The sequence below is a fragment of the Apus apus genome, chromosome 4, assembly GCF_020740795.1.
Source record: "Apus apus isolate bApuApu2 chromosome 4, bApuApu2.pri.cur, whole genome shotgun sequence".
In the NCBI taxonomy this organism is placed as follows: Eukaryota; Metazoa; Chordata; class Aves; order Apodiformes; family Apodidae; genus Apus; species Apus apus.
The window spans coordinates 682,415-709,225 of NC_067285.1; the positions used below are offsets into that span (position 1 = coordinate 682,415).

A 26,811-nucleotide genomic window follows, 5' to 3' on the forward strand; every position below is an offset into this window, starting at 1 on the left:
TGGGTCGGGGCTGCCGCTGCCCCCCAGCCCGCACCGCCGGCCCCGCAGGGTCCCTCCCACCCCCGGTCCCTCCCACCCCACCACGCTGTCCCCAGCTCACCCTCCGGGGACCGGACTGCCCTGCGCTGCTCGCTGAAGTCAAGGGTGGCTTTGGGCAAGTACCTGCAAAAAAACCAGTCGTCTCATCAAACTGACAATAAAACTTTTAGAGGAAATGACGTGATAAAAATGTCATGAATCATCAAAAACTATTTAATTGAAAGTGGTACAAGCAAATCATGTTTTATATAATAGAAGATTTCATCATATCCTTTTTCTTTTTACTCATATTCCACTTACATCTGCTGAAAAAATAGATCAAAAATAGACAGCACTACTATATTCACTGAATATGAACAGACAGCTTTCTGAGTCAGAGGAATGACCATCAAAAACTAACCATTGAGAATGGAAATACAAACAATCTTCAGGGTGGCTCACCCAGTCATTGTCTCACAAACGGAAGAATTTGCCAAAATACACAGAGCAAGTCCAGGTAAACATTTAAAATTTATTAAACTTTTTGGTCAAAATAATTGAACAAGTATGTACAATCCCATGGTATTAGCTCTAGCACGTATTGGAGGAACAAGGTCAAATCTAACGCTTTAGTGACCCAGAAGTTCCACATCTCAAGATTTGCAAATAGTGTCACAACCAATATACAGGATAAGATTTATTTCTTTTTAATTTAAACTTTATTTGTCGAACCTCAGGAATTAGTTGTACTCACTAGCTTACTGTGAACAAGAGTGGCACTCTATGGACATTCATGGGGAGGGCGAGAACAGAGACATTTGCTCCTGCACATGGGATCTGAGGCAGGAATCATCAGACACCTTCATCCCAACAACAAGGGAGTGTGAACCACTCTGCTGCTCTCCTCTGGGAAGCCCACGGGACCTCGTTTTTCAGAAAGCAATTCTAATTTGCAGGCACATCTCAGAGTGTCATGTCTAGCTACTCGATGCTACTAAACGTGCTGCAACAGCTCCAGGGACAGCTCCTCACCCAGGCGAGTCTGGGCTCAGCAGAAGGTTGATGCTTTTCAGGCCTCTTTGGGGGCAACAAAAACCAACCAAACAAAAAAGTACCTAAGGCTTAAAACAAAGTTAGCAAGAAGAGAGTCCCAGCAGTGAGCAGCAGCTGGCTTGGTGCTTCCTGACATCCTGACCTGCACCAGGCTGTGCTGCTGCTTGGCATCACCAAGAGAGGATTATTTCCTTTGCTGGCTGGAACTGTAATGTGAAATACAATATATTATGTCAAATACTTAAAATAAACTCTATCTTCATGACAAGTACTAAAAAGGTTAAAAAACATAATGCACGTAAGGTATGTCTCTATCTAACCTTGAGAGGCATCAGAGAAACTGAACTTTTATCTTCAGAGAAGAAAACGTGTTAAATCTTGTTTTCCCTTGGGTGCAAGGTGGTCACTTGGTATTAAGGCTGTGGATGTTGTTGTACTAACCTTGTCAATCTCCTACTTGGTACACAGGTAGCATGTTACAAGAAAACCAGTGCAACTCAAACTAACTGACAATTTCATGGAAACTCTAAATTTAGAATTTGAAATACTACACAAAAGAGTTTGTATTAGTCTGCCAAAAAAAAAAAATAAAATTAAGTTTTAGGGCAAACATTGTCCAATCTGCCCATCAGAATTATCCTGCACAATCTCAGTACATGCAATAAAAAAAATAAAAAGACTGAATACATACCTTCAGATTTAAAAACACTTTTTATAGTTTGTTATTTTATTAAGTGGTTTACACCAGAAGGTGTGGTTATAGATACAGTTGGTGAGTAAATATTCATGGAAACCTGTCTACGAACCCAACTCAAGACCTACCTAAGTGCTCAAAGGTAAAAACACCTAAGCCCAGATCCAGGCCAGAGGAGGAATGTTTACAGGCATGAAGCACAATATATGTTTTGAAAGGCCCAAATATTACAGCAGAGAGAGAGCGCAAGAGATAGAAATTACATTTTTATGACAATTTTTTTTTCTTCTTGGGTGTTAAATTTTTGGTCTATAAACTGGAAAGGAAGGCTCAGACTTAAATAAATACATTTATTTTGAGTATTGGCCTTATTGAGCACTGTCCATCAGTTCTGCCTCTAGAGGGTTTCTTCCAGAAAGCTGCGACGGACGCTGCGCTCCCCGACCCCACCGAAGGCAGAACCACACCAGGAACTCAAAAACCAGGCCAGATCCTCTCCTTTATCTAAAGGGAAGTAAGTGCATCAATGTTCTTCACTGGTAGGACAACAAGGCCTTCTCTTTTACAGATAAACAACTGAGCTTAACTATGCAAGACGACGACTCTGTCCTCAAGGAAGCCATCTTTAGTTAATTTTGTCCTGGAATATATACAAGTTATTGGTGGCAGCTACAGCAATGATGTTCTCCACGGGATGCCACGCTGTGTGAAGAATCTTCTTGTTGAAGTCCAGACTGTCAACGCTAATTTCGTCCTTCTTCCTCTTCCCCCCTGTGCAGACTTTGCGGGGCTTTAGGATGGCACGAGGTTTGCTGCTCTCCCGGGATGCCTCCAGGGTGATGTCCCGCCGCGTGTTCCGGTCAAACATCCTGAAGAAATTGTTGTAAGATCCAGTCATGATAGCGCTGTTTAAAAGCAGAAGAAAGGGCCGTCTTATTATTAGCTCTCCAGAAATAAGTCTTCAAGCCCTGTCTTCTCTCTCTAACACACAAGGGGACCGTCAGACCGACCTCGTGACCAGGGTGCGGCTCCTTTCCTCTCCTCTCTGACATGCACCACTGCTCAGTTCCAGTTCTGGACTTCTGCACTGCTTCCACTCCACCACTTTCTCCTCCAGGTCTTCTCCTGGCCCCCCCACCTGCCACCAGCACTCAGCAGCAGACTGATGCTTTATTCACCTTAACGTGAGCAAGGCTGGTTTTCCCTTTGCTACCCTACCCGGTTATCCCGTGGTAACAGGAGTTAAGGTGGAAGCAAAGCCACTGTCACCTGTTCCCTTTCAGCAGACTGTCCCAGATCAAAGCGCCTTCTGACACCATGCACGTGTTGACAATGAGCACAGCAATGGATTAGTTAAGAAAAGTTGTCATGAACCAGTACAAAAAACCTCTCCTGTGACTGTGATACAGCCCAGCAGAAACCATTCCAGGGTCTCTGCAGCATCACGTTCGCTTTTGAACAAAGCAGGAAAACAAGCACCTGGAAATGGTCTCATCCATCTGCTTTCCAGTGAACAGCCTGATTGTAACTCTCACCAGAAAACAGGCTGGAAATGGAGCCTGAGCTGCTCCCTCCTTTCTGTACTGAACACTTCTCTCTACCCCTTGACCCTGGCCACGCTGCTGCCCCCTGGCAGAAGTCCCACAGATTGCCAGGATGACCACCACCTCCCCTGTGAGCTGAGCAACACCGCCTTCAGGGCATGAAAAAATGAAGGACCAGGAAGAGAATGAGATACTATTACCACAACATGTACCACTTGGACTGTGCTGGAGAATGCCCTGAGTGAAAAATGTTCTTCAAGCACCATGACTTCTGTGACAACTTCTGTTCTCACCTTATAATGAGATGACCTTGCCTTAACTGTTTGTGTTTACCCCTCAAAAAAAGATTGTCTGGAGTTGCTTTAAAAAAATAGACATAAGGGCCAGTTTCCCTGCATTTTTGCTTAGTGAAAAACAAACACCACTGATTTTATCCATTTTAAGTCAGATCTTGTAAATACTGCTAGCAGTTGTTTGTTTTTTTATGAACTGACTGATGCAGTGAATTTCTTCCTTCAACTCCAAGTCACTTACAATCTGGTATTTAGAGTAACCAGGTTCCTCAACAGTAAGTCTCAATCTCAGCTACCACTGCTACAGCAATCTAGGTAGGCTCCACTTTCTCTGCTGACTCCTGCACACAGCTTGTGAGATTTGACTTCCCTGATCATTGCCCCACCTGAACCATGCACATGTTCTTCAATATTTGAAGAATATTTGATCTTTTCTTCTCCAATATTTGATAAGATTCAGGCCAAAGACTGTTCCACAGGCTGATCCTGTTACTGTCAAATCAAAACCGGTACCTTTCCACTGAACAGCTTGCAAGTGTTTGGCAGCAGACAAGTCACTGTTTAGGTATTTCAGACACACTCAGAAAACTCTCACCAAAAGAAAGTAATTGCTGCTTATTCAAGGCTGGAAACCGAGTTGCTAATGCTGGGGGAAAAGAAGACACCAAACCCAAAGGAAGCCCCAACTGACCTATCAGAACCGTTCCAGCAGCACTCGAACTTGTCAAAGATGCAGTCGTTCTCATAGAGGGAGCAAAGCTTGCTTCGAAGGTACTCGTGGACCTTTGGGAACATTGGCACTGGTGTTAGACACAAAGAAGGAAAGGAAGGGATATTTAAGAGAACTTGAACACCATACCTGGTATGTCTCTACAGGCCTGTTTTCCATGTTGAGATCCCAGACTTTAACAGAAAGGTAGTCTCTTGTCATCATGTAGCGGCCACTGTGACTGAATTTCACATCGGATATGGAGGATATAATTTCTGAAAAAAATGATCTGCTGCTAGGATCTTCAGGTTCTTCAAAAACTGTAGACAGAAAACACAATTACAAATTAAACCAAGTTTTACAGCCTTGAACATTTTTCCGTACTTGAAAAACTTTAAATCCATATACTAGTTTATTTCTAAATAAAGTCGCTGTGAAATACTTTTTAAAAATAATCTCTTTTTAAACAATGCTATTGCTTTCAGTCAGAGTGCTAGATGCCCATCTCCAACACTCTCAGCTGGAACACAGCACCAGCAAACTACAATTCACAGGTCTTGGGGATGAATCAGAGATAAAAGTTAAGAAACAGCCTGTGGGACCAGTAAACATTTCAACTGACCAACAAATCACGTCCAGCAGATGAACACAGCAGCATCTCAAACACAACAGCTTAATGCATGACCTGTGCGTCTCCAGACTACTGTGCAATAAGCTTTGCTTTGGATCTGACCAGAAGTTGTACAACACAACCTACTGAAATGGAATATTAGTATCTACACTTGGAATGCAATTGGTGTTGTTTCAGAAAGGAGACAAATGCATTATGTAAACTGAAGAGTCAGTCTTTGAACTTCGTGACACAACCTGCCCAGAACTCTGTTTTTGAGTCGACCCTTTTAAAAGGCTATTACTCAGTGACAAGCAGTTACAAAATAAAGTGCTAAGTAACTGAATGCAACCCTAAGTTGACCAGCTGAGGTGACCTGGCACTCTGCAATTCCCACTACAAAAGTGTTTCCTTCCAATAGGAAAACCCTCTCTGCACTCCAGAGAGCTTACCTGCACATATCAGTGTGGTGGGTCACCCCACAGGACTGGTATAAACCACAACTAATACCCTAGCGAACAATCCACAAGAGGCTGTGTGCAAGGCACACCCCTTAAGAAAACTGCCTTCCTCACCCACAGAAGTTCATGTGGCTGAGCAGACTAAGGAGCATCCATTCACCTTCCACCCCAGGAAACTGGCTGCAAACAGTGTGTATTCCTAAGAATTAATTCTATCCTAGAGGCTGCAAACGGTCACAAAGGAAACGGATTCTGGCAGCATCAGCCAAGTTTCTAATGCACAAAGGTGAATAAACTGCCCTAAACTGGCATTTGATAAGCAGATACCTTTGAGAAGCACCAAGACTGAGTCTGGACAGAAGACAGGTCTCACTGGTGCCAAAAGCACTTGTTCCCATCAGTTTATGATGCATAAATGGGTAAACAGGAGCAGAGTCAGATGGTCAATTGTCTCATGCTACACTTCTGCTTGGTGATGGCCTAGAACAAGACAATTAAAATGTTCCATTCTACAAAACTACCACCCTTACCTCGTACGCTCTTTACCAAGAAGCAGAACTTGGCAGGTTTATCTATAAGCAGACACCTGCACACTCTCTTTGCATCAAACCAAAGGCCAGAGCCCCTCTCTCCCAGCCTCCCCACTTACACTTGGAGTGCCTGTCGCAGAGGGCGGCGGAGCGCATGTCGCACAGGCGGATGGTGCCCTTGCTGCTGCTGTAGACAAACACGTTACAGTGGTGGGGGTGGAACTCGGCAGCAGTGATCACCTCTGTCAGCTCCTCCATGTTAGCAGGCTTAATATCTACAATATCTGGGAAGGGCTTTGTCAAGACACCTAACGTTCCACTGTCAAGAGCAGATCGTTGTTACAAGATGTTAAAAACACAATGCACAGAACCGAGGAGAGAGCCTCATTTCTACCCTGTGCCATCTACACAAGTGACCCATGGAGATTTATAAATAAACAATCTATCTGGATTTTATAAATCAGCTTTTCACGATGCTGGAGATAATTTCAGACCCTTCTTGAGCCTCCTAGTGAACAATGAATATGCCCCACCTGTTTTCCTAAAGCTCTATAAAACTTACACATGACCTGATGCATATTTAGTATTTTCGCAACTTCCATTTTACTGCAGATTTGTCAAAGCAAGCCCTACTATCAGCTCTGGAGACAAAGGCTTGCAAAAAGATTTTGATGATATCATTTGACATGGAAAAAACCCCTAATTTTTCTTTCTTTAAGCATTAAGTGTCATTGAGTTAAGAGACCTTAAACTTGGGAAAGAAGTATCTACGGCAACAAAGGATCTACTTTTCAAATCTTTCAACTCTTATTTAAACTGACTGAATTCCAAAAATAAATTATGTTCCCCAAATTCCTCCATTTCTCTTTAGAAACCACACAATGACTTTTCCACTGAAGGAATGCTTGCTCTCAAGAACAAACAAGCACATTCTAAGGCCTGCTATCTCTGTATTAATCCTCCAGACTATAAAATCCTGCCATCTAATCCCTAGATTAAAACACCTACCCTAATTAGTAAAATTAAAGTGATTCTCTTAACCATACAGAACTTTGGTGTGCTCCAGGGGTCATAGAGAACAGAAAAAGGATACTAAAACTTCTATCTGTGATTTCTAAATGCCATAGGTTAATTCTTAGGTCGTCTGCAGAAAGGTATGTTTCATGATCACTATTTACTGAAATAGAGTTTATGTGATAAGTATGTGCATTTGCAAATATCCTTCTGGGACTTGCTTCTACCATTAGGTCCATGGGTTTCAATATTGGCACCTGAAACATGAAAAAGAACAGTAAATTTTGGCAAAAAAAAAAAAAAGATTTTTAATTCAGAAGTTATTAATTAGTTGCACACTGCAGATTTCTGTGGATCAAGTGGATGAGGCTTCCCCCCAGCTCCTCCTCACTGAGCAGCAGGTGAGCAGGTTCAAGCTGCCCAAGGACACCCCCTGTTGTTCCAGTACACCAAGCTCAGCAGAACACTGACTTACATCATCCAACCAAGAAAAAAGTTATGACAGTGCCCAAGATAATCTGTCTTCCTGGAACAAGGAACAAATTAATCCACGAGCTCTGTAATCGCTCTCACCATGTTTACTCTCACAGTCTGTTTACATCAAGCTGCAATGATTAAAATTAATCCAGTACTTTTTATGAGGCAATTTTCCCATTTCACCACATGAATGCTCCCAGCCTGGGTGAGAAATCAAACCAGCACTACTGTGGATGCTCAAGACTGCCACTTAGAAATGCCATGCTCCCTCTGCGCAGGCTGCAGCTCTCAAGTGCTGCTTCTCTTCTATGTCTCCTTCTTTATAAAGAAAAAGGAAATATATTTCTGTGACTAAACATGCAAACAAAGCCTGCAACAGCCTGAGATACATCTACTCTGGACCTCTAAAACCTGATCATTTTAACATACAGACATAACTCTAGGCAAGGATTTTTCCCCTTCTGCTAGTTGTTCAAGCTTGTTCCTTCTATCATCTCTTCTTGTAAAATGTGGTGCCTGGCACAGCCTGCAGCTCAGCTGAACCCTCCTTTCCCAGAAAAGCAGCAAATTTAGAAGACTAAACTTTTAAGAGACAGGTTCTTGGCTTTTGCTGTTACTCACTTTCTGCTTGGTGATTCCTAAACATGTGACAGTGTTTAAAGCAGATGTCAATGATCTCCTGCAGTGGAATAGCCAGTACAACGTCAAACCACTAGGCCATATTCCAGACTCTCCACATTCCCAAAGGAGCAGTCTGCTCCTAGGTAAAGGCAAAACTGTAGAACCCATCACTTCTTCTGTGCCTACTTCCAGCCCCTAGGCTAAGACATTGTATCATAACTTACTGCCCTGGTTTTAGATACTTTTATTACATGCCCAATCAGATCTTGGCTCCCAGACATAAGCAGTACACCTGAAGCTTCAGTTCAATATTCAATTTAAGCAAAAGCAAGGCACGACTATTCAAGTATACATTAGGTTTTCCAGATGCTCACAACTCACCTCCAACAGAAACACCTTCTATCAACCCAGAGAACACCCAGCACTCTGTTTACCTTTTTGAGTCTTGTTTTTAACCAAAAGACCCAACAAGTACAATAACAGCAATACTGAGGGGATGAAATGTTATTTTTTCCAGCTTGAATAACAAGATTTTATTGTATGTTATTACTGTCAGTACATCAGTGTATCTTTTTCTACAATTGGAACATTCTGAAGCAGATGAAGGCTGTCCCTGACCAAATATTTAATTTTAAAAAGCAGTTTAAATTTAAAATCCATTTAAAATATGCCAAGATATTTCAAGAAAAAACACACACCAAACTACTGGGAAGTTAATATCATTATAATCATGAGGTCTTGCCTCAAATTTTCCAGTGCAACCTAATTTGTTATATATATATATCGTGAAGTGTCTCCATTGTTTATACAAATTTTCAGTGACCCTGAACAAGCAGCATTTTTACTCTACACATTTACGTTGGCAACTCTGGTGACACAAAGATAGAGGAGTACATGCAAAAATGTATTTAAAGTCAAAGAGCAGAAACATACCCGTAGTGCTGTGATTGTGAAAGGATCCCTAAGTCTTCCATCTTCATCTTTTAAATTATAACCTTCGGCTCTTTTATCCCTTTCACTTATTTTCCATAATTTAATAGTTTTATCTAAAACCAACAAAAATTCACATGCTTGAGAATGAATTAAATTCAAATTCAAATCACTAAATAATGGCAGAGTGGATATTATTTCCCTCTACTTCCACTACTTGCCACACAAAAGGACCCTGCTGGAGCCCTTTAGCCAGCAGGGTAGGAGGCAGCACAGCCCTCCTGCCTGCACTTGAAGCACTCTGCCTTCAGCGACATTGTTCAGCACAACTGACACATGAAAAACAAACAAAAACAGCACCAGGCACATCCACTTGGAGGATGGGGGTGGGAAATGCATGAGAATACCAATAAATGGAGAGGAAATAAAGATGGATTCCCTTTGAATTTCCAGTGTAATGTCTGAATAAAACACAAGCTTGTGCCTGGGCACTAAGGGGCCCTGCCCACCCTTCACCAGAATGACCCTCCTGCAGTGAACTGGCACACACCAGCTACCAACATTCACCAGTAAGCTTCGTTTGACTACCTAAATTATTTTAGCAGATAAATTCTACGGAAAAACCCCACAAATCCATGGATTACTTACACTAACTATCTTAATGAAAACCCAGCTGGCCCCAGGTGTTTCTAAGGGGCATCCTACAGCTGGGAGGGAGGACAGACCTTGCCCCATTGTTTCAGAGCTCCTTGTCCTCCTCAGGCCCCGGCTTTCCAAGCACACAATGTAGGTGCTCACTGTGGTCGCCAGCTAACTGGAAACAAACCTCTCCTCCCCAAAGGACTGCTTGTCTTTAAGGCATTTAGAATTACTTTAAGCTTAGTAAAGACTTAGATCCAAGTAAGATTATTCTAATGTCAAAGTGCAGTAGACAGAAGTCATTCCTACTTTTAAAATTTTGCAAAGCAGGCAGGATATCAGCCCTTACATAGAGTCATTTAAGCACTAGGCAAAAAGTGATCCAAACTGTTATGAACGAGCCCATTTCTCTGAAAAGAACAGCAAGTTCTTCCATGCACAGCTCTGCATTTACATTTGCAACCTGCTCCATGGTGCACCAAAATAAACAGACAACACTCAGCCAGGCCTAATGCCTAATAACCGCTACTAAAACACTGGGAGAAACAAAAACACAGAAGTGAATGAGAACTTGTAATTTTTGCACTGCTCTTATGTATTTTAAGGTACACAGTGACTATGGTACAAATACACTCTTCCTAGAGTGACTATTATCTTTTAAACAGTTGCTTTTCATAACACACATGGTATTTTGGGTACTGAAAAGGAGCATTGTAACCACAGTGTTTCAATTTCAAATGCCTTTATTAAAAATTCATCTGGGATCACAAAAAAATCCATTTAAATATTAGGATGATCAAGTCAAATTCAGACTTCTGCTACAGTTCAGGTTACTGGGAACCTGTTTAAAAAAAACCTATAAAGCAGAGTAACAAGGTATGTAAATTGATAGTCAGTCTATCCACAGAACACAGCTCTAGATCTGCCTATTCTGTTACTGCTTCATTATTTTTACATTCATAAATCAGTAATTTACAGAGTATTACAATTAAAACATATTTTGCATATAATTGGAGAAGACATTAAAACAACCCCAAAACACTCCAGGAAAAAACCCCACAAGTGAATCACAGGTGAGGCAATATTCAAATGACATAAAAAGTTGTTTGTGCAAAAATAAAGTGTCCTTACCATTTGTAGACAGCAGGAAATGAGCAGCATTCTGTTGTGGTAACCACCTAATTTTATTAATTTTTTCCTCAATTTCTAGACTTTTCAAGTAGTCAAACTCAGGTTCATGACTCTGAAAGGTACTGTAAACATTATATTCTCCCCTAGAATGAGGACGGCTTTTATTCTGCAAGGAAACACAATATATTTTTTAAGCTGATGTTACTCAGTTCATTAAGAATTGTACATACAAACTAATCACTAGAAACTGTCAATTAGAAAATAAACTTTTTACAACAGATCTTGATGAATGTTACATTTTTCCTCTATGATACTATATCTAGTTTAGCATCAATATAGTGCACACAGAGTTCCTTTTAAAAAATGTTTAAGTGTATGTGTACTCAGAGACCAAAGCCCATCCAAGCACTTCAGAGGCACTGCTGTCTGCAGAGACCTTGCCTTTACCTGGGGGAGTTCCAGGCTACACTTGCTCTCCCAAGCAGTTCTAACAGATTTAGAGAAGTGAGCTGCATCCTAAATCATAAACCACCAACTCCATGTGATTAGTTTCTGCACTTCACTGAACCTCCATTCCCTTCCTTGTCCAAAACATGGAACAAAGCAACATCAAGTATGAGCACTAGATCTAGCTCCTCTCCTACTCACTTTGAAACATGCTGTGTCCAGAAGTGGTGTCAAGGCTTATAGTTAAGCTTTGACAATCTTTTTAATAACAAAAACTTGAAGGCTGGAACGACCACATTTTGATCTAAGCCATTCTCCCATGCACCATGATGCACCAAAGACTAGTACAGGTACCCTAATAACCCTTCCCCTCACAGAACTAGAAGCCACCTTGTACTGTCCTCAGCTAGTAGATGTGGTAGCAAGGAGTAGAGATCAAAGTCACGAGTATCCACAGATTTCCACTATCAGATTTGAGGCAACCAGTTGTCAGGTTTTTCAAGGAAGCTCACGTTAGATAGCAATTCATGTCTGGAGAGCTGCCCTACTTATAGAGCCGTAGTGCCCAGAACTTTTGAAAAGAGCAAACTCCTCAAAACACAATGGGAAACCCCTGTCTGGAGGGGCAGCAAGTCCTGGGCACAGGCAAGAGCAGGAGAAGGCAGCCCTGCACCCATGGGACAGGCCACCACTGCCTCCCATCTTGGGGCTGCCCAGCCAACCTTTGCTCTGGCACTTGTGATGCTTCCACACTTGAGTCGGCAGCTCTGATAAGCTTATTGCAGTCAGGGCTTTTTTATCCCTGCAATCTCTCGCAGGTACAGAGTGTTAGTTAATTCTGAGGCTTTACCCTGTTTTACTGCCTACTTGTCATTTAACTTGTGAGCACTTTGCACAGGATCCTCTCCACCAGCACTGTCCAGTGTAGTTACCTACATTCCCTGCCCAGCCACCTGCTGTCTGGGCAGGTGCCCCCTCTGGCAGCGGCCAGTGCTCTCACTCTACTCACACCCTTGGCTGGAACCATCAGCTGCTCAGAACTGCAATCGTGGGCATGATGAACAACCTTGCAGCTTGCCTCCCACATTGAAGTTTATGGGAAATTTTATAACTAGCCTAAGTTGTCATCAATCTAGTTAATCTAATCTAAAATCTGTATGTTTAAAACACTGGTTGTAAGATTTTATTAAGATTCCAGTAGAATACACTTATTTTTAGATTTTTTTGCCTCCACTCCAGAAGTTCTGCAGTTTTGCACAGACAAGAGAAATCACTCTTATGCCCAACTCTTCCCTACAGACTTGGTTGGTTTGTTGTGGTTTTTTTTACACTGAGGAAATGAGGTGACAGCTGGGCTCTGGCTTACAGAACAGCTGAGCACCACCAGCTGAAAGCCCACCAGGAGTAGTCCTGCTCTAAACAAGCATCAGGAAAGTCAGAGATCCTGAGCAGGTGGGCACTTCTGACCTTGAGCTCTCTGTACCTTAGTTAAGTCTATGCAGCAGACTAAATGATAAATGAGCTATGAGCTGTCTAGGTGTTGCAGTGTTACATTTCAGCAGCTTTCTCAGCTATAGTATTTTTATTTCACTACTTTTCAAAATCCTTAGAGTAAAAACTGATAGGTCACCTTTGGTAAAAGGCTTTAGAAATAGTATCACAGTGAGGATGAAATGCAAAATACCAGACAACAGTTTGTTAACTGAGCATCCTGTGAACCACACAGTGGAAAAAGTGGGATGCTGTGAAAACAACCCACAGCACCTGAGATTAGGATACTTCACACACAAAGAGGCTGAATTCCACAATAATTTTGGTATTTCTGATCCAGAAGGCTCAAAACCAAAGGCTCAAATTCTCATCAGCTCTTCAAAGGAAATAAGAAACATGCTCTTCAGCAGTGGGGGAGAGGGGAAGAACAGCCATGTGGAATATTGACTTTTTAAAGGACACAATTCCAGATTTCTCTTGGACATGAGAAGGTATGACATTCATTTTTCAGCATTTAGTGCACTTTCCCAATACATGCTGTTTCTCTGGATATAAAAAGCTCAGTGATGTATCTGCAGATGAATGGACAGGAAGTTACAGCCCTATCACAGAACTGAACAGCACTGCAAACAGCCAGCTGAAAAGCTGTGTTACTGTAAGACGGACAATCTTCCTACCCTCTGACCTGAAATGCTCAGTTGTTTCTGGAGAAATGGCTCTTCCCACCATTTTTTATTTACAGGATCCTGAAACACATCAGATGCTTAATTTTTTAACCATCTCAAGTCTGTACTTGCAGCTTAATGAATCCTTTTTTATAAGCTCTTCTTACACGATCTTCAAAAGCACTACCATTTGTCTTTGATCACCCTGACCAAGTGTAAAGTTTAAGAGAGTCCAAAGGCAATTGTGCAAAATGTTACTGAGCATACTAGGCACACAGAGAACTCACTGTACTTTTGGGACATTTTTTTTTTCTTTTGAAAGCAGGGAGGAGAACCACCAAACTAACCTACTAAGGTCAGCACAAGGCAGATATTTAGAAATGTGTGGCTAATCCAGGGTTTTCTGGGAAAAGTATCCAACCATTTAAATGTCACAGAATGAAAAGATGAAGTGAGACTGTGCAACACAAGAACAGTGTAGTAACAGCACTTTTGTTTTTCAAGTCACTGACCTCTTGTTCCCTTTGAAATATAACCACTCTGCCACCTTTGTCTCCTGTTGCAAGAAGATCACCAGAGTAATTAAATTCAACTGTTGAAATAATATCAGCTGTAAACAAAACAGAAATAAAATAGCACTGTAATGTGTAAAGCAAATCAAGATGTTTCAAGACTTGAACACAAACTTACAGCTTGTATTAATGCAACCACAACTTTGATTTACAACATTAGCATCCACAAACCCTATTTTATTTACAATCTAAAACATTTCCTCATTTCTCAATTTTTTAATCTTTTGAAGGTTTTCAATCATAAAACATAGAAAAACTAAACCAAACTATGACTGAATAATCATGGTTGGAAAGGACCTCTGAGATCACCGAGTTCAACAAAAAGAAATAAATAAAGAAGCCATATTGTTTTAGGGATCCAAACTGTGCCTTCCACCTGTTGCCAGTAAATGCTGACACATGTAATGGAGAGAGGCCTGCCCAGAGGCTCCCAAAGCAGAAATCCTGTGGGATCCCTTTGGAGCACCACTGCAGCCCACACTGAGTCTGAGGCACCATGGCTGTTCCCCTGAGCTGAATATTCACCTGGTTATTTCAGGAACCTCAGCTGGGCACCCCCTCTGCCAAAGGGGGGAAAACACACCACCAAAAAAAAAAACAACCAAAAGAAAGAAAATCCTTCCAGCTGAGCTTCCTGACCCAGCACTGTGCAGGGGCTCCAGCCCCACACAACACACCAGGGGCAAGGGTGAGTGCAGTGGAAGCAACAGGAGAGCAAAGGAAAGGATGGCAGGGCCTCCAGTTCTGACCGATTTCAGCGCCCTTGGGACTTAACCTTGAAAACAACCAGCATTTATTTATCACTGCACGCCACAATTAATCTTTGGGGTGGCAATAAATAAATAAAAAAAAGCCCTTAAACAATCTCTAACCAAGGGGCAGAGAGATAAGGGGCTGTAAACGTCTGTCACAGGCTTCAGGCATATGGCAACAAAACCCACAAACCACTTGGCATAAAACTGCAGGTAAACATTTATTTACTGATACTGCTGCCTGCTTAGCCATGCAAATATTATATTTCATAATATGCAGGTATAAAAATGGTAGTATTTGAAGTAAATGATAGCAGTTAGTTTCAGAGTTAGCAATTGGAGACTAGATGAAAACTGCCTTCATGTATTGATTTTTATGTGCTATGTTTTACATTCCTTTCAATAATCTCTCATTCTTATGAGGAAGATTATTAGGAAGTCTAACCAATCTTCCCAATATATAATTCATATTTCATCTTTTATTAACAGATGTCCTTGAAATAGTGTATAAAGATCATGACTTACCTTATTTGAGAAAAAAAAAAAGGCATTTCTGCAGATTTATCCCAACTTCAAAATCATACCACTAATCTGGTTGTGGACATGTCTATTTTTATAGCCACCTTTCTTTAAAAGGTTATGAAAAGATTCCATTTTGGTGAAGAACAGGGTGATGGCTAAGCCCAAATCCTCAGCAGACCCACAATGTAAAACCCAAACCCACCCCCTTGCTGGCCACACTCCCCACTGAACACACCAATATCTCCTCAGCTGATCCACTTCTTACAACTAACTGCACTCCTAGTTTCCAGCTCATCTCTCCAGCCCACCTTCCTCTCCATGCACAGAGGGATCCTCACCTGCCACTGTGCTGCCCAGCTGCAGTGACCAGCATCTCTCAAGTTCTTGACAAGCACAGAGTTCTCTGCAACGCTGGCCCTGCCCTGATGACCCCTCCAGGTGACTGAGCAGCAAACTCCTTTGCCTTTTTACTACAAATGCCGGCAGAATAAAAACGAACCCCCCTTCTCACCAATTCCACACTTTGAAGCACATTTCTGGTTCACAGCCATTTGCCTCTGTAACAGATTACGCAGAAAGTATGAAAATACAACCCCCCCTACCAATCTTTCCCCTCTCCCAGTTGCTAAAATGAATTTTCAGGAATAAGTAGTTACATACAGAAGAGAGCATGTGCTGTAAAGGTTTCACTAGCATGAAATGATCTCTTACTTCAGAAATGGCCTTAGAATGATGAGCTTCTAGAGCACAATATTGATAAAATCTTTGTATATGCACATACAGACACACTAACGTCACATTATCAATATTTAATACCTATCCCTCCTATACTATAAAGGTACTCAACAGATGATGGACAGTTTAGATGACGATAAAGAGACCAGCTTCTAGCTCGCTGATTTCCCAGTCAATCCTGGTCACACTTTTTATCTCAAGCAAGTTAAAACTTTACATTTAAAATGTAAAGTCAACATCATTTGTCTGTCACAGCTACTGTCTACTAGCAGTGCTATCTAGCCAGCAAAATCTTAGGTTCCTTTATGTTAAGAACTGTGGAAACACACTACAACACAGAGCCTACCCAAATCCTATGGTTTTAAACAAAAAGTAAATGCTGTACTGAAATAGGCAAGTGAAGGGGGCATGTCAGGACAAAAATATAGAAACTTTATTCAAATATTTTCTCAGTTAAAAAAAAGTTACATGAACCAACTTTTTATTTTTTAACAGTACTAAAGTTTTTTTTATATATATATATCTGTATGCACTAAAACCAGTTTTCCCCATAGCCATGTTTAATTAAAGCATATGGATCCCCAGAACAATTCCATTAGTACCTCCAGCAGTATGCTATCTCAAAGCAGGCTAAAAAAATATTTTGAGACTAGGAGTAAACTACAAAATTCATCCCAAAGCAATCACTGTGCTCTGCTCAACATTACCCACCTACAAGGCTCTTTATTTCTAAGTCACCTCCAAACTTTTAGAAAAACACAAAGCAAGCCTTGCAGTTTCTTAATCATATTAACTTTGGAATTTTAAAAGCTTTTTTATTTTATTTTTATGTGTCATACCTTTTTCTTATGGGTACAAGCACCACTGTTATTTCCCAGAAGAACATTCCAGCCTTCACACCAGCAAAATAACTCACAATGAAATGTACAGAAAGGGTGAGGAAAGACAAACTATCCCATCTGTTCAGGGACTGCACCCTAATGACCTCTTCTCATATAGAAGACACTGTAATTATGACTTTACAGAACAGAGAGATGCAGTTTTCCTTACACTTTTGTTCCAGCATGCCTAGGATCCTCTGTTCTGGAAGCTGCCATGTAAACTTTCCTCCTGTAAACTATTGAGAGACCTATGACTTTACAGTAAGATATCAGTCTCACAATATTTGTTTCCTTCCAGACATGAAAAATTAATGGTTAGCTTCACTTTTGGAAAGGAGTTTTAACTTATTACAGTCTACATCCAGAGTAGGAAACTCCTAGCTGTTTTCAAAGCTAGTATATTAAAAGAAGCGTGGGGGGAAATTGCTGGCAACTGAATTATGATTCTGTAGAATCACCAAATTTAAAAGCACTAAGCACTTCCATGGGTAGTAAACACACTCCCAACACATTAGAAGGCTACAAATATCCATCATTATATTAATGTACAAGAAACCATTCTTAGTGATTCTGGAGACTATCCGGCAAGCCTAGACTTAAGTTTTGAAATTCAGTATAAATGCTCTAAACCTTTTAACAGCACTGCTGAATACCAACCTCCCTGCATCACAAACCTCCTGTCATCATTCTGCTAAAGTTCTGTAACCCTCAAAGCCTCCTGGGCCAGTAACACAGGGGGCAAAGGGGGATGAGATGACAGAGACTAACATTTGTTAGGATTCTGAGACAACTGCAGGCTTAGACCTGCAAACCAACTTAATCCCACACAGGATTCACGCTAGATATTTCCAGCCTGCACCGGTACCAGTGCCTGGGCTCACTGTTTAGACAACAGAGAATGCAGGGAGATACAGAACATCTAAATTAAGACACCTGAAATGAGCTATTGTGAACTCTTCCTCTCTAAGCTGGCTGCACGTTGCTACTATTACTACTCCAGTTATAAGCTAACAACTGAAACCCCATCCCCATAATTACTTCATAGCTCCTTGAATGTGAATGGATTTGCAGCTGTAGTACAAACTTAGGACTAACACTAACTAGACAAAAGCACCATCAACTTCTTATTCTTCTAAGGTATTCAAAGACTTGTCAAAAGCTCACTCTTCAGACACTTGATGAACAAGAAAGTCAAACAGTCACTATCTAAAAAGGAGGCTTCTCCAACTTCTATGGGATTTTAGCTTAAAAGTTTCCAGATCTGTAACGGACAACACGCAGGTTCACATTCAGTACACAGACTGGCAAAAAACCAGCATGTTAGCAGACCTGTCTCCTGGCCTTCCGCACTCCCTTGAAAAACATTTTTAATACCCAGCACCTTTTTTCCACGACTGGTCCTAGAGATCTGAAGAATGAACCGCTCTAAGGACGATGACACTCTCTGAAGAGGCTCCTGCTTTGAGTGGAAATGACTGGGCCTGGGCCAAAGCCAGATGGCTGGCACCAACTGCTAGGGAGACTGCCAGTGGAAACTAAATATAGAGAACAGTTCTGTGCCTGTCATCAAGATCAAAGGTGACACACCTTTCCCCCCAACACACAGTTATTCCACAGAGCATTCTACTCTACAGCTGGAGAAAGCTGTGGGAGATGTTGTATGGTCTCCTACAGTTAATAGGAAAGTAGCAGTTGAGTGTGGAAGGGGGTGAGTGCAGGTTCTGTGAAACTTGGAATCTCCCCGTGGTGCTGAGCTGACATGGCATCAGGATGGACAGAGCTGTCCTTCACACCAGACAGTGACAACATTCCCTTCCGAGCGGTGAAAATCATGGTGGCCTGGGGCAAGGACCCCAGAATGGCAAGGACCATCATTTCAGAGCAACAGACTGAAGACTCAAATAGAGTAAGATAAAATAATGTAGAAGGAGCAGATAAGACTAGTAAAGGAAAAAAGATAGAGACCTGTTAGTGGGAAGAGATTATCAGAGGGAATGAAGAAACTTAGAAGCTAACACCTGCTAAGCAGTAAGTAATAGCAAAATGTTTTAAAAATCAAAATAATCTTTGAGCTTAACAAGTTGGACACTCAGGGCCTTAGAAATGCTTGTTGCTTGTTTACAATCATGGCAAGAGAACCCTCCCCAACCATCACCAGCAGTATCTGTTTGCATTAAAGGGCCTCTGGGGTGGGGAGAGAGGAAGCAGTTGGTGTGAAGTTTGACAGTTCTTCACATTTGGATGGCTGCAGTGATCCCACAGTGACAGCAGAGCTGCAGGCAGGGACAGGACTTCAGCAGCCCTGTCTCAGCCCTGCCTGCTGGCCAGGCAAGCACTGCCACAACCTCCCAGTTGCAGCCTCCCCTCTGCAACAGCTCCCTACTCATTCCTGTACCTTTTGCTGATTTGCTTCCAGGTGAAGGTGGATTTTCCATACTATAGAACAGTGAATAAAGAAGATTGGCATTGCTGTGCAATTAGGATGGACTAAGATTGTTATGCTTAAGATCTCCTAAAATATTTTTTAATTAAAAAAAAACGGTTTTAAAATCAGATGTCTGTCTCTGAACTGTACTGAAAGGTGAGATGAACTTCAAAGCTATCAATAATCACAATATACATATATGTAAGTTACTTAGAATCACTTATTTTTCAGAATAGGTCACTTTATATACTCAAGTTTTAGATTTCCACTTTTATGGTTCATTTGAAGAGTTAACACAGAAGTGAGATGTATCAGAAGTCAGGTGAATAAACTCAAGGTGGCAGAGTTTTGCTCAGACCAAATTTCTTACAGCTCCGCCCACTTCAAGTATCCATCAGGTCTAACAATTTTTTATGCCCTAACTAAAGCAACTTGCAGAATATTTTGGATTGCCTTTAAGCACCTGGTAGATTTAACCTAGTCCCAAGTAACTCTGCTTTCTGAACCAGTTTAAATCCTTGAAAAGGTTTAAGGTCAACCAAGAGCACGAACAGGGCACCTGAGCTGTTGGAAGATCGGTGCAGTGGCTCAGCCAGCAGAGCCAGAGAGGCAGCAGAAGCTGGTTGAAGGCAGCACTGCTGCTGACAGGCAGTGGCAAACTACAAACGAGCACTTCTTTGGGCAGGACTGCCAGCTCCTGCCTGTCCTGGGCCCCACCTGGAGCTCAGCCACTTGGCTTCCCTGAGAAGCGAGGGCGCAGGCTGTTCTGTTTGGAGGAAAAGCAGCACCGTAAGGTGCCAAACTGTTCCCAAGACCTGCTTCGAAGGCCAGGCTGCCCAGCAGACTCCCCCAAACCAAACACTGGTGCAGCTGATTTGACACTCACCTAAGAGTTTGCATCTCATAAAAGGCTATTACAGCAATTCCTTCATTTATTAAAATTTGCATTTTCTTTTCAATGGAACCAGACTGCAATTTGGTGCTGGAAGTCCTTTGAATCGTATTTTAAAAAACCTGCCTTTGCTAAGCTTAAATTGCATGTAGTTGCCTGGATGTGTTAGTACAAAGAGAGGGTCAAGTGGCAGCAAGAAAAGAAAGTAGTGAAGCTGAAGATCAGTAAGACAGAAATAAACTTTATCTTCATGCTTGCCAAAGCTTGCCATGTCTTTTCTTATAAGCAATGAGTAATTATGGAGGCTATTTATAATATTCATGACACAATCCAGTATTTTACATGCAAATCTATTGGCTCAGTATTATTTTTTTAAAACTCTGGAATTGTAATTCCAATAAGCTTTCTCCTACTGGCAGTTTATTTAATTAATTCATGTTATTCTGTTAGATTCTTTCTAAGAAGCTAATTGTCATGCTTTTCATTGTGCTTTCATTAGAAGTTAATAAAAGTTGTAACATTATGGGTAAATAAAATTTTTCTTCCATTTGCAGCTTTCACACCTTACTGCATTTTTTCTTTTTAAGTATTTCAACAGTGTCTTTTTTCCATTTTTGATTAAGCTTTTCCCCCAGATGTTAAAACACAGAACCAACAGCACAGCAACGAGAGCGTGTGGGAACAGGATCCCAGATTCCCTGGGTCAGCAGGTAACACAACCTGCTGCCAGCCCAGCCTGCCCTGCTGCAGACAACAGGCCCTGTTCACAGACCGACAGCAGAGATGTACAGACTTCTTCCAACTTCCGTATTCCCACTACTCCATGTGCTGTATTTTGCATGTCCCACCTAATGACTCTGCAACTGACACTCAGCGCTTCCCCTGTGTCTCACTCACAAGCTGTGCAATTCCTGCAGCCTCATATTTTAACCATCAACTAGCTACACCTACAAATTTGTCTTCTCCTATAGCCTAGTGGTTTCCTAGTCTTTTAAAGGATTTTCTTATCTGTTCTTTAATACTCCACTTGCCATCTTCCACTGCTATAATTTTTTTTGCCCCCTTAATGCTCATAAACCTGCACCTCTCCAGTTTTCTGACAAGATTGTCCTAACTTTCTTGTACATACAAGAGTCAGGAGAAAGATGCTAGATACAAAGCTATGGGTGAATTTCAACAGCGAAATAAGAGCATTTATGAATGACTTCTGACTGCCTGCAAGGTCTCCCACCTAGGCCATAAAACTCCTAGTTACCTTTACAAAAAAGGGAGTTGTCACAGTTCTCAGAATTTGTACTTCTATTCATACCCCTCCTGCCCCTGCAGTTCCATTCACCCATCACGTGCCTGTGCCAAAGAAAAAAGAACCAAACTGTGATACCATGGTAAAGATTGCAGGTTTAAGTTCACTGCAAGTATGTCAGATGGCAGGACAGAGTCTCCTCCACAGAAAACCAAGACATCATCACTTCACAGCATCACTTTTACGAAGCCTGAAGATCACCTGCAGTTATGTTTTTTATAAGCACAGCTATTCACTTGTACATCTGGGCTCCCTCATTATGAGGGGTGAAGCTCTAAGAATTATCAGATTGGAGAGAAACTTAAACAAGATCCCTAACATAAGTATTTCTCACACACATCACTTGTTTTTCGTAGTCTCCAGAGTTACATATAGATTAATATACAGTGAAATAGTGCCATTACTTTCCAGTGGCATAACACACTGGGTTTTTTTGTTGTCTGACAGAACTGGAATTAAAAAAACCCCACTTATTAAATCCTATTGGCTTACTTGTAGGTAATAGTGTGTTGTGAAATAAAGGGTGAAGACAAATTCTTGCTTCATAGGTTGTACAAAAACAGGAGACTGAGGCTTAAAAGGCCATCTTCTGCCCCATTCCAGCAATACTAACATCTTCAGGGATAATCAGTCATTTACAATGAAAGGAAACAATACATATGGCTTAATAATGGAGTAATTATTAACACATTTTCCAGTTCTTAGAGGAAAAAAAGTGTCTTAAAGATAGCAACCAATTCTGCCACTTCTTCTTTGCAATTTTAACCAGACATCAGATATCTGTACCTGTTCTGGAATATTTTTTTAAAGTCTGATATTATGCCAAAATTTGCTTTAAAAACAGTGAGGACAGTTAAGCTCCTGAAAAACAGATGAAAACATTTTTAAACCACTGATTTGTAAAGACAATTTAACACTAAGTGTGTTTTTAAATCACTTGTATCTGGACTTGAGAGCAATTACAGGATTATCATCTAACAGATTTGCATTAGATCATGGTTTTCTTCCCTGCTTATGTTCTAAATTCCCACAAAGTTCTGAGCAAGACTGACTTAGCACTGCAAGAAGCTTTAAAAGGAGAAGTAAAGAATGTGTTGAACTGATGATAACAAGGTTACCTTTTAGTTTATCAGTGATGCCAGTACCAACTCCTACTTGGAAATTTTCTAAAGACCCAGTGTTTTTCTTTCAATTTATATGGAGATACAAAATTTCTGAACATGTAGGTAATTCAGTACCAGAAGACAAGTATTCTGAAAGCCAATGGCAACTTTTTCTTATTTTTTAAAAAAAGTTTTGTTCAGTGAAATACCTTTTACAAGTTCATCCTCAAGTCAATGAATTGAAGCTTCCAAAGGAGCTCTTGTCTACTACAGAAGGATCCCATGTCCAGTACAAGACTAGGCTTGGCACTCTGCTGCTTCAAGAAAGGTTTCAAATGTAACACTTAAAACAGGTCAAGACTTAAGCTCCAAGAGGAAATCAATACCTGCTTCATTTGGGGGAGTAACCATACCCTTAAAGATGCTAATACCTGAAAGAAGAAGTTTGATCTAACCAGTGCCGAGCTAAACCAGCATCTACAGAGGGAAGAGCCTCTCCCAATCCAAACCCCTGCTCTGAAAGACCCAAGGAAATCCCAAAGTCAATAACTGAAAACTCATGATCTCCACAGCACACAGGTTCACATTTGGACAAGGATCAGACGTTTTTCCCACTATTTCAGACTTCCACTAGGAAGAGTTAGAGTGCCCACTCCCTCTCTCTGCACATACTCTGTTCATTTAATCCAGAAGTGGTCATGGGTTATAGGCAGAACACTCAGCCCAAGGCAATTTGGGCATATCTGTACATTATTTACTTAACTACTGTATATTTTGCTTGCCAAAAACCAAACCCAAACAATGTTTTTGAACACGAAAACCAAATTAAACACTGAAATCACAAAACCGAGTAGGTCTCAGGCAGGACTATTAAAGAAAAAAAAAGTCTATCTTTAGAAGGGTACTTTCTACTGAAAAACATAATCCAAGAATAACAAGTTTCACAGGCAGCACATATAGACATGTAGTCACATGGTTTTATACCCACAAAATTACAACACAATTTAGATTTTTTTTTTTTAATTAACTTTTCTGCCATCCCCAGTATCAATTCTTTATTCAGTATCTGTTTTATCCTCCAATTCTCCTCCTTGAATCCAATTAACTGTTCTGCTTTAGGAAAAAATGTACTTCAGTAACTGCTGTGTTTTCCTGATTTTTTTATGTTCAGATTGGTCATACAAACATGGCTCTTCTCTTTATTCCAACAGAGCACTGCACAGATCTCAAAGATCACTTACTGAAGAAGACAAATACACAAAAAAGACAAAGAGGAGACAAAGTGATTTTCTGAATTAATGACCTGGTTAGGAAAACCCCGGGAATGGGGATGGCAGTGGCAAACCTAACTGCAGCCACTTGGCACAGCCATGTTAGTATCTTCACTAAAGCAACAGACATGAGAAACAACTGTTTAACATAAAAAGTGTGCTAGGACTGCTCTTCAAACAGGAGTGACTTTTTGCCTAGCAGGCTTCACAAAGTACATTTAGCAGAAAAGTCTGTATTTAATACATTTGATAGTTACTTTTGGTTGTCATCTTCAGATTTCCTCTATGGAGTTTATTTTTCACAAAACAGGAAAGAGGAAAAAAAAAATATCTACACAACAGCAAGTTCTCACTACCACAAGAACTGCCATGAAATTCAGAGTTGGTCTCTGTACTATTTGCAGCGAGGCTGTTGGAAGGCAACAGTCACCCAGCTCACAGGTTTAAATGTGCAGTTTGGTAAAAGATGTTTTAAAAAATGGTAATGAGCCAGTATTTCCATAACTGGGGACAAAAATCTAGCATAGTAACTGCACTCTTACTGCATCCTACTGGGTCAAACTCAGGCAATTATAAGCAAGTTGTCTATTTCCTTTATTTTATTCCAATTTCAAGGCAAAAACAGAGGGGGGAAAGGCCACATCCCAAAATAAAGACAATGAGTCAAAAAACCTGTAAGCAGTTCTTGTAGTCCAGTAGGAAACCAAAACTCAAGTACCAATTCTACAAAACCAGGTGCTGAATGATTACTGCTATTAATTGCCCCGTGAAGAAAACCAAATTCCTCCCTTGTAGCAGCATCACACAATCTGCAGTCCTCACTCCAGGGGAAGTCACAGTAATAAGTTATATCTGGGAAAACCGAGGGTTAAAGTGTTGAGCATCATCCTCACTATTTCCCCTTGCTACTTGTAGTTACTCAAACAAGAGATCTTTCCCCTCTTTAAGAACTCTGCCTCCACGTGTCTCAGCAGTAACTTAAGTTCCTCTTTGACCACCCAGTTACACACTTAAATAATTAACTGGGTTTAGGACATACTGGTGCTTCAAAAACGAGAAGCTTTCCAGCTTCACAACAATCCATGTTGCTCAGCAATTGACTGACAATTAAGGTTCTCACAGAAGTCTATTTTTTTGCAACACTGAGAACTAACAGTGCCATGTAGCTGACAGAACCTAATTAAAAAGGACCATTTGGGAAACTCGTAAAAGCAACTTAAAATACTATTTCATAGGAATTCTGGGAACTCCAGAACAGTAGTAGAAGTTACAAAAATATATTGGGGGAGAAAGGAAGAAAACAACTGAGCCTGAGTACTAGTTTCTTCTTGAGTAGTTTTCAAGTCTGTTTCTCACATAGCCATTATTTTTATGGAACCAAGTAAGTGGCATGAAAATGGAAACACAGTTAGCACAATTTCCCAGCAGCAGACAGTGAGAAAAAATATTTACTGCACCCAGGAAAAAAAAAATATAAAAAAAAATCCAAAAGACAAGACAACCCCACACTGGCACTGCAAGTTATTTCAGTTAATAAACTGCTTCACACACATACCTCACACCCTCTTTTCTAAGCAGTACTGCCAGCCTGAGCAGTCCAGAAAATTTAGAGAACAAGAAGAACCTTCTTATCACAGCTGAGCAAAACGTCATTGTTCCTACACACTGCAGAGAAACGCTTTTCCCAATTAAAACATTTTCTCCTCATTCCAAAACATGCTGTGCTTAAAAAGTTTCAGAGGAATGTGAAGGTGTGCCTATTCCCCCTACTTAATTATCCCTATTTATAGCTTCCAAAGGTTAACAAGTAGGAATAGAATCTGCTCACAGCCACAGGTAGCCTTTAAACCCTACTTTTTAAATTCAGCACAAATGACAGACCTGCCCACTCCCTCTGTTGCTCTCTTTGCATCAGGGTGAAACTCGACAAGCCTGACCGACTCCATTTGTGCTTCTTCCTCTGTTTTATCACTATCATTACCTCTTCTCCCCAGCGATTAGAATGAAAGGACCGGAGGAAGCCGCCGTGCCTCCTCTATCACGCCCTGGCCCGAAAAGCGCCTGGCACGGCAGCCTGGGCGCGAGCTTAGTCATTGCCACACACCCCCGTCCTGCCAGCCCCGGGCACGGGCTGGGGAGATGCTGCAGCTCCGCAGCTCCCAGCCGCGGCTCCTCCGGCTCGGGCATGACACAGATGTCGAGAGAGGAGAAAAAAAACCCAACCAACCAAACAGGGTGTTGGTGCCCGTGGCGGCCACGGAGCTGGAGGCAGGGCCGGAGCCCCCGGGAGCTCGCGGCTGAGCGGCCCGGCCCTCCCCTTACCTTCCGCCACGTCCTCGTCGATAGCCCCCTTCACCTGCGAGAAGCACCACTGGAAGTCGTTGCTGCCGCCGCCTCCAACTCCTGCCACCCCTGAAGAGAAAGGAGAAGGCGGTGAGGGGCGGGGAGCGGCGCCCGCCCGGCCCGGCCCGGCGCCCCGCGCAGCCCCCGCTGACCCCGGCCCAGCCCCTCCTCCCGCGGCGGGGCCCGCTCCGCAGCCTCACGGCCCGGCCCCACCGCCTCGGCCCCACGCTGCGCCTTGGCCCGGCGCCCCACGGCCCGGCCCCGCCGCTCCCACCCCTGCCGGCGGGGCGCTGCCTCCGGCCACCCGGCCCGGCCCGGCCCGGCCCGGCGCGGCCTGCCGCTCCCGCGCCGCCCTCCGCCCGCCGGGCCGAGCGGGCCCGGAGCCGCCGCCCGTGCCGGGCCGTGCCGGGCCGTGCCGCGCGGGCTCACCTGCCATGTCGCACGGCGCCGGTGGGGCGGGGGCGGTGGGGCGGGCGCCGGCCGGGAGCGGGAAGCAGCGGGCGCCGCTCGGAGCTGCCGCCGCGGGAGGCTCCGGGGTTTCAAAATGGCGCCCATTGCCGGCCGGCCTGCTCCGGTGACGTCACCGCCCCGGCTCCCCTCGGGAGGGGCGAGCGCGGGCGGCGGGGCCGGGCCGGGCCGGGCCGGGCCGGGCTGTGGTGGGGCCGGGAGGGCCCCGGGAGGGCCC

General features: G+C 42.4%; 1 protein-coding gene across 2 annotated transcripts; it reads right to left on the reverse strand.

Annotated features, from left to right (window-relative positions):
• Positions 1 to 231: 231 nt before the first annotated feature.
• PPP2R2D (protein phosphatase 2 regulatory subunit Bdelta) lies at positions 232 to 26,674 on the reverse strand. 2 transcript variants are annotated; one of them, XM_051617489.1, is made up of 10 exons: positions 26,556 to 26,674; positions 26,106 to 26,195; positions 13,840 to 13,937; positions 10,725 to 10,890; positions 8,958 to 9,070; positions 7,006 to 7,183; positions 6,032 to 6,196; positions 4,462 to 4,631; positions 4,294 to 4,385; positions 232 to 2,670 (listed from the first exon to the last, which is right to left on the reverse strand). In XM_051617489.1, exons 1-10 carry the CDS (start codon positions 26,560 to 26,562, stop codon positions 2,391 to 2,393), a joined length of 1,359 nt encoding a protein of 452 aa, XP_051473449.1. In that variant the 5' UTR covers positions 26,563 to 26,674; the 3' UTR covers positions 232 to 2,390. The 2 variants fall into 2 exon arrangements, with proteins under 2 accessions (XP_051473449.1, XP_051473450.1); XM_051617490.1 differs by lacking the exons at positions 8,958 to 9,070; positions 13,840 to 13,937; positions 26,106 to 26,195; positions 26,556 to 26,674 and having other exon boundaries at positions 10,725 to 10,849.
• Between the last annotated feature and the right edge of the window lie 137 nt (positions 26,675 to 26,811).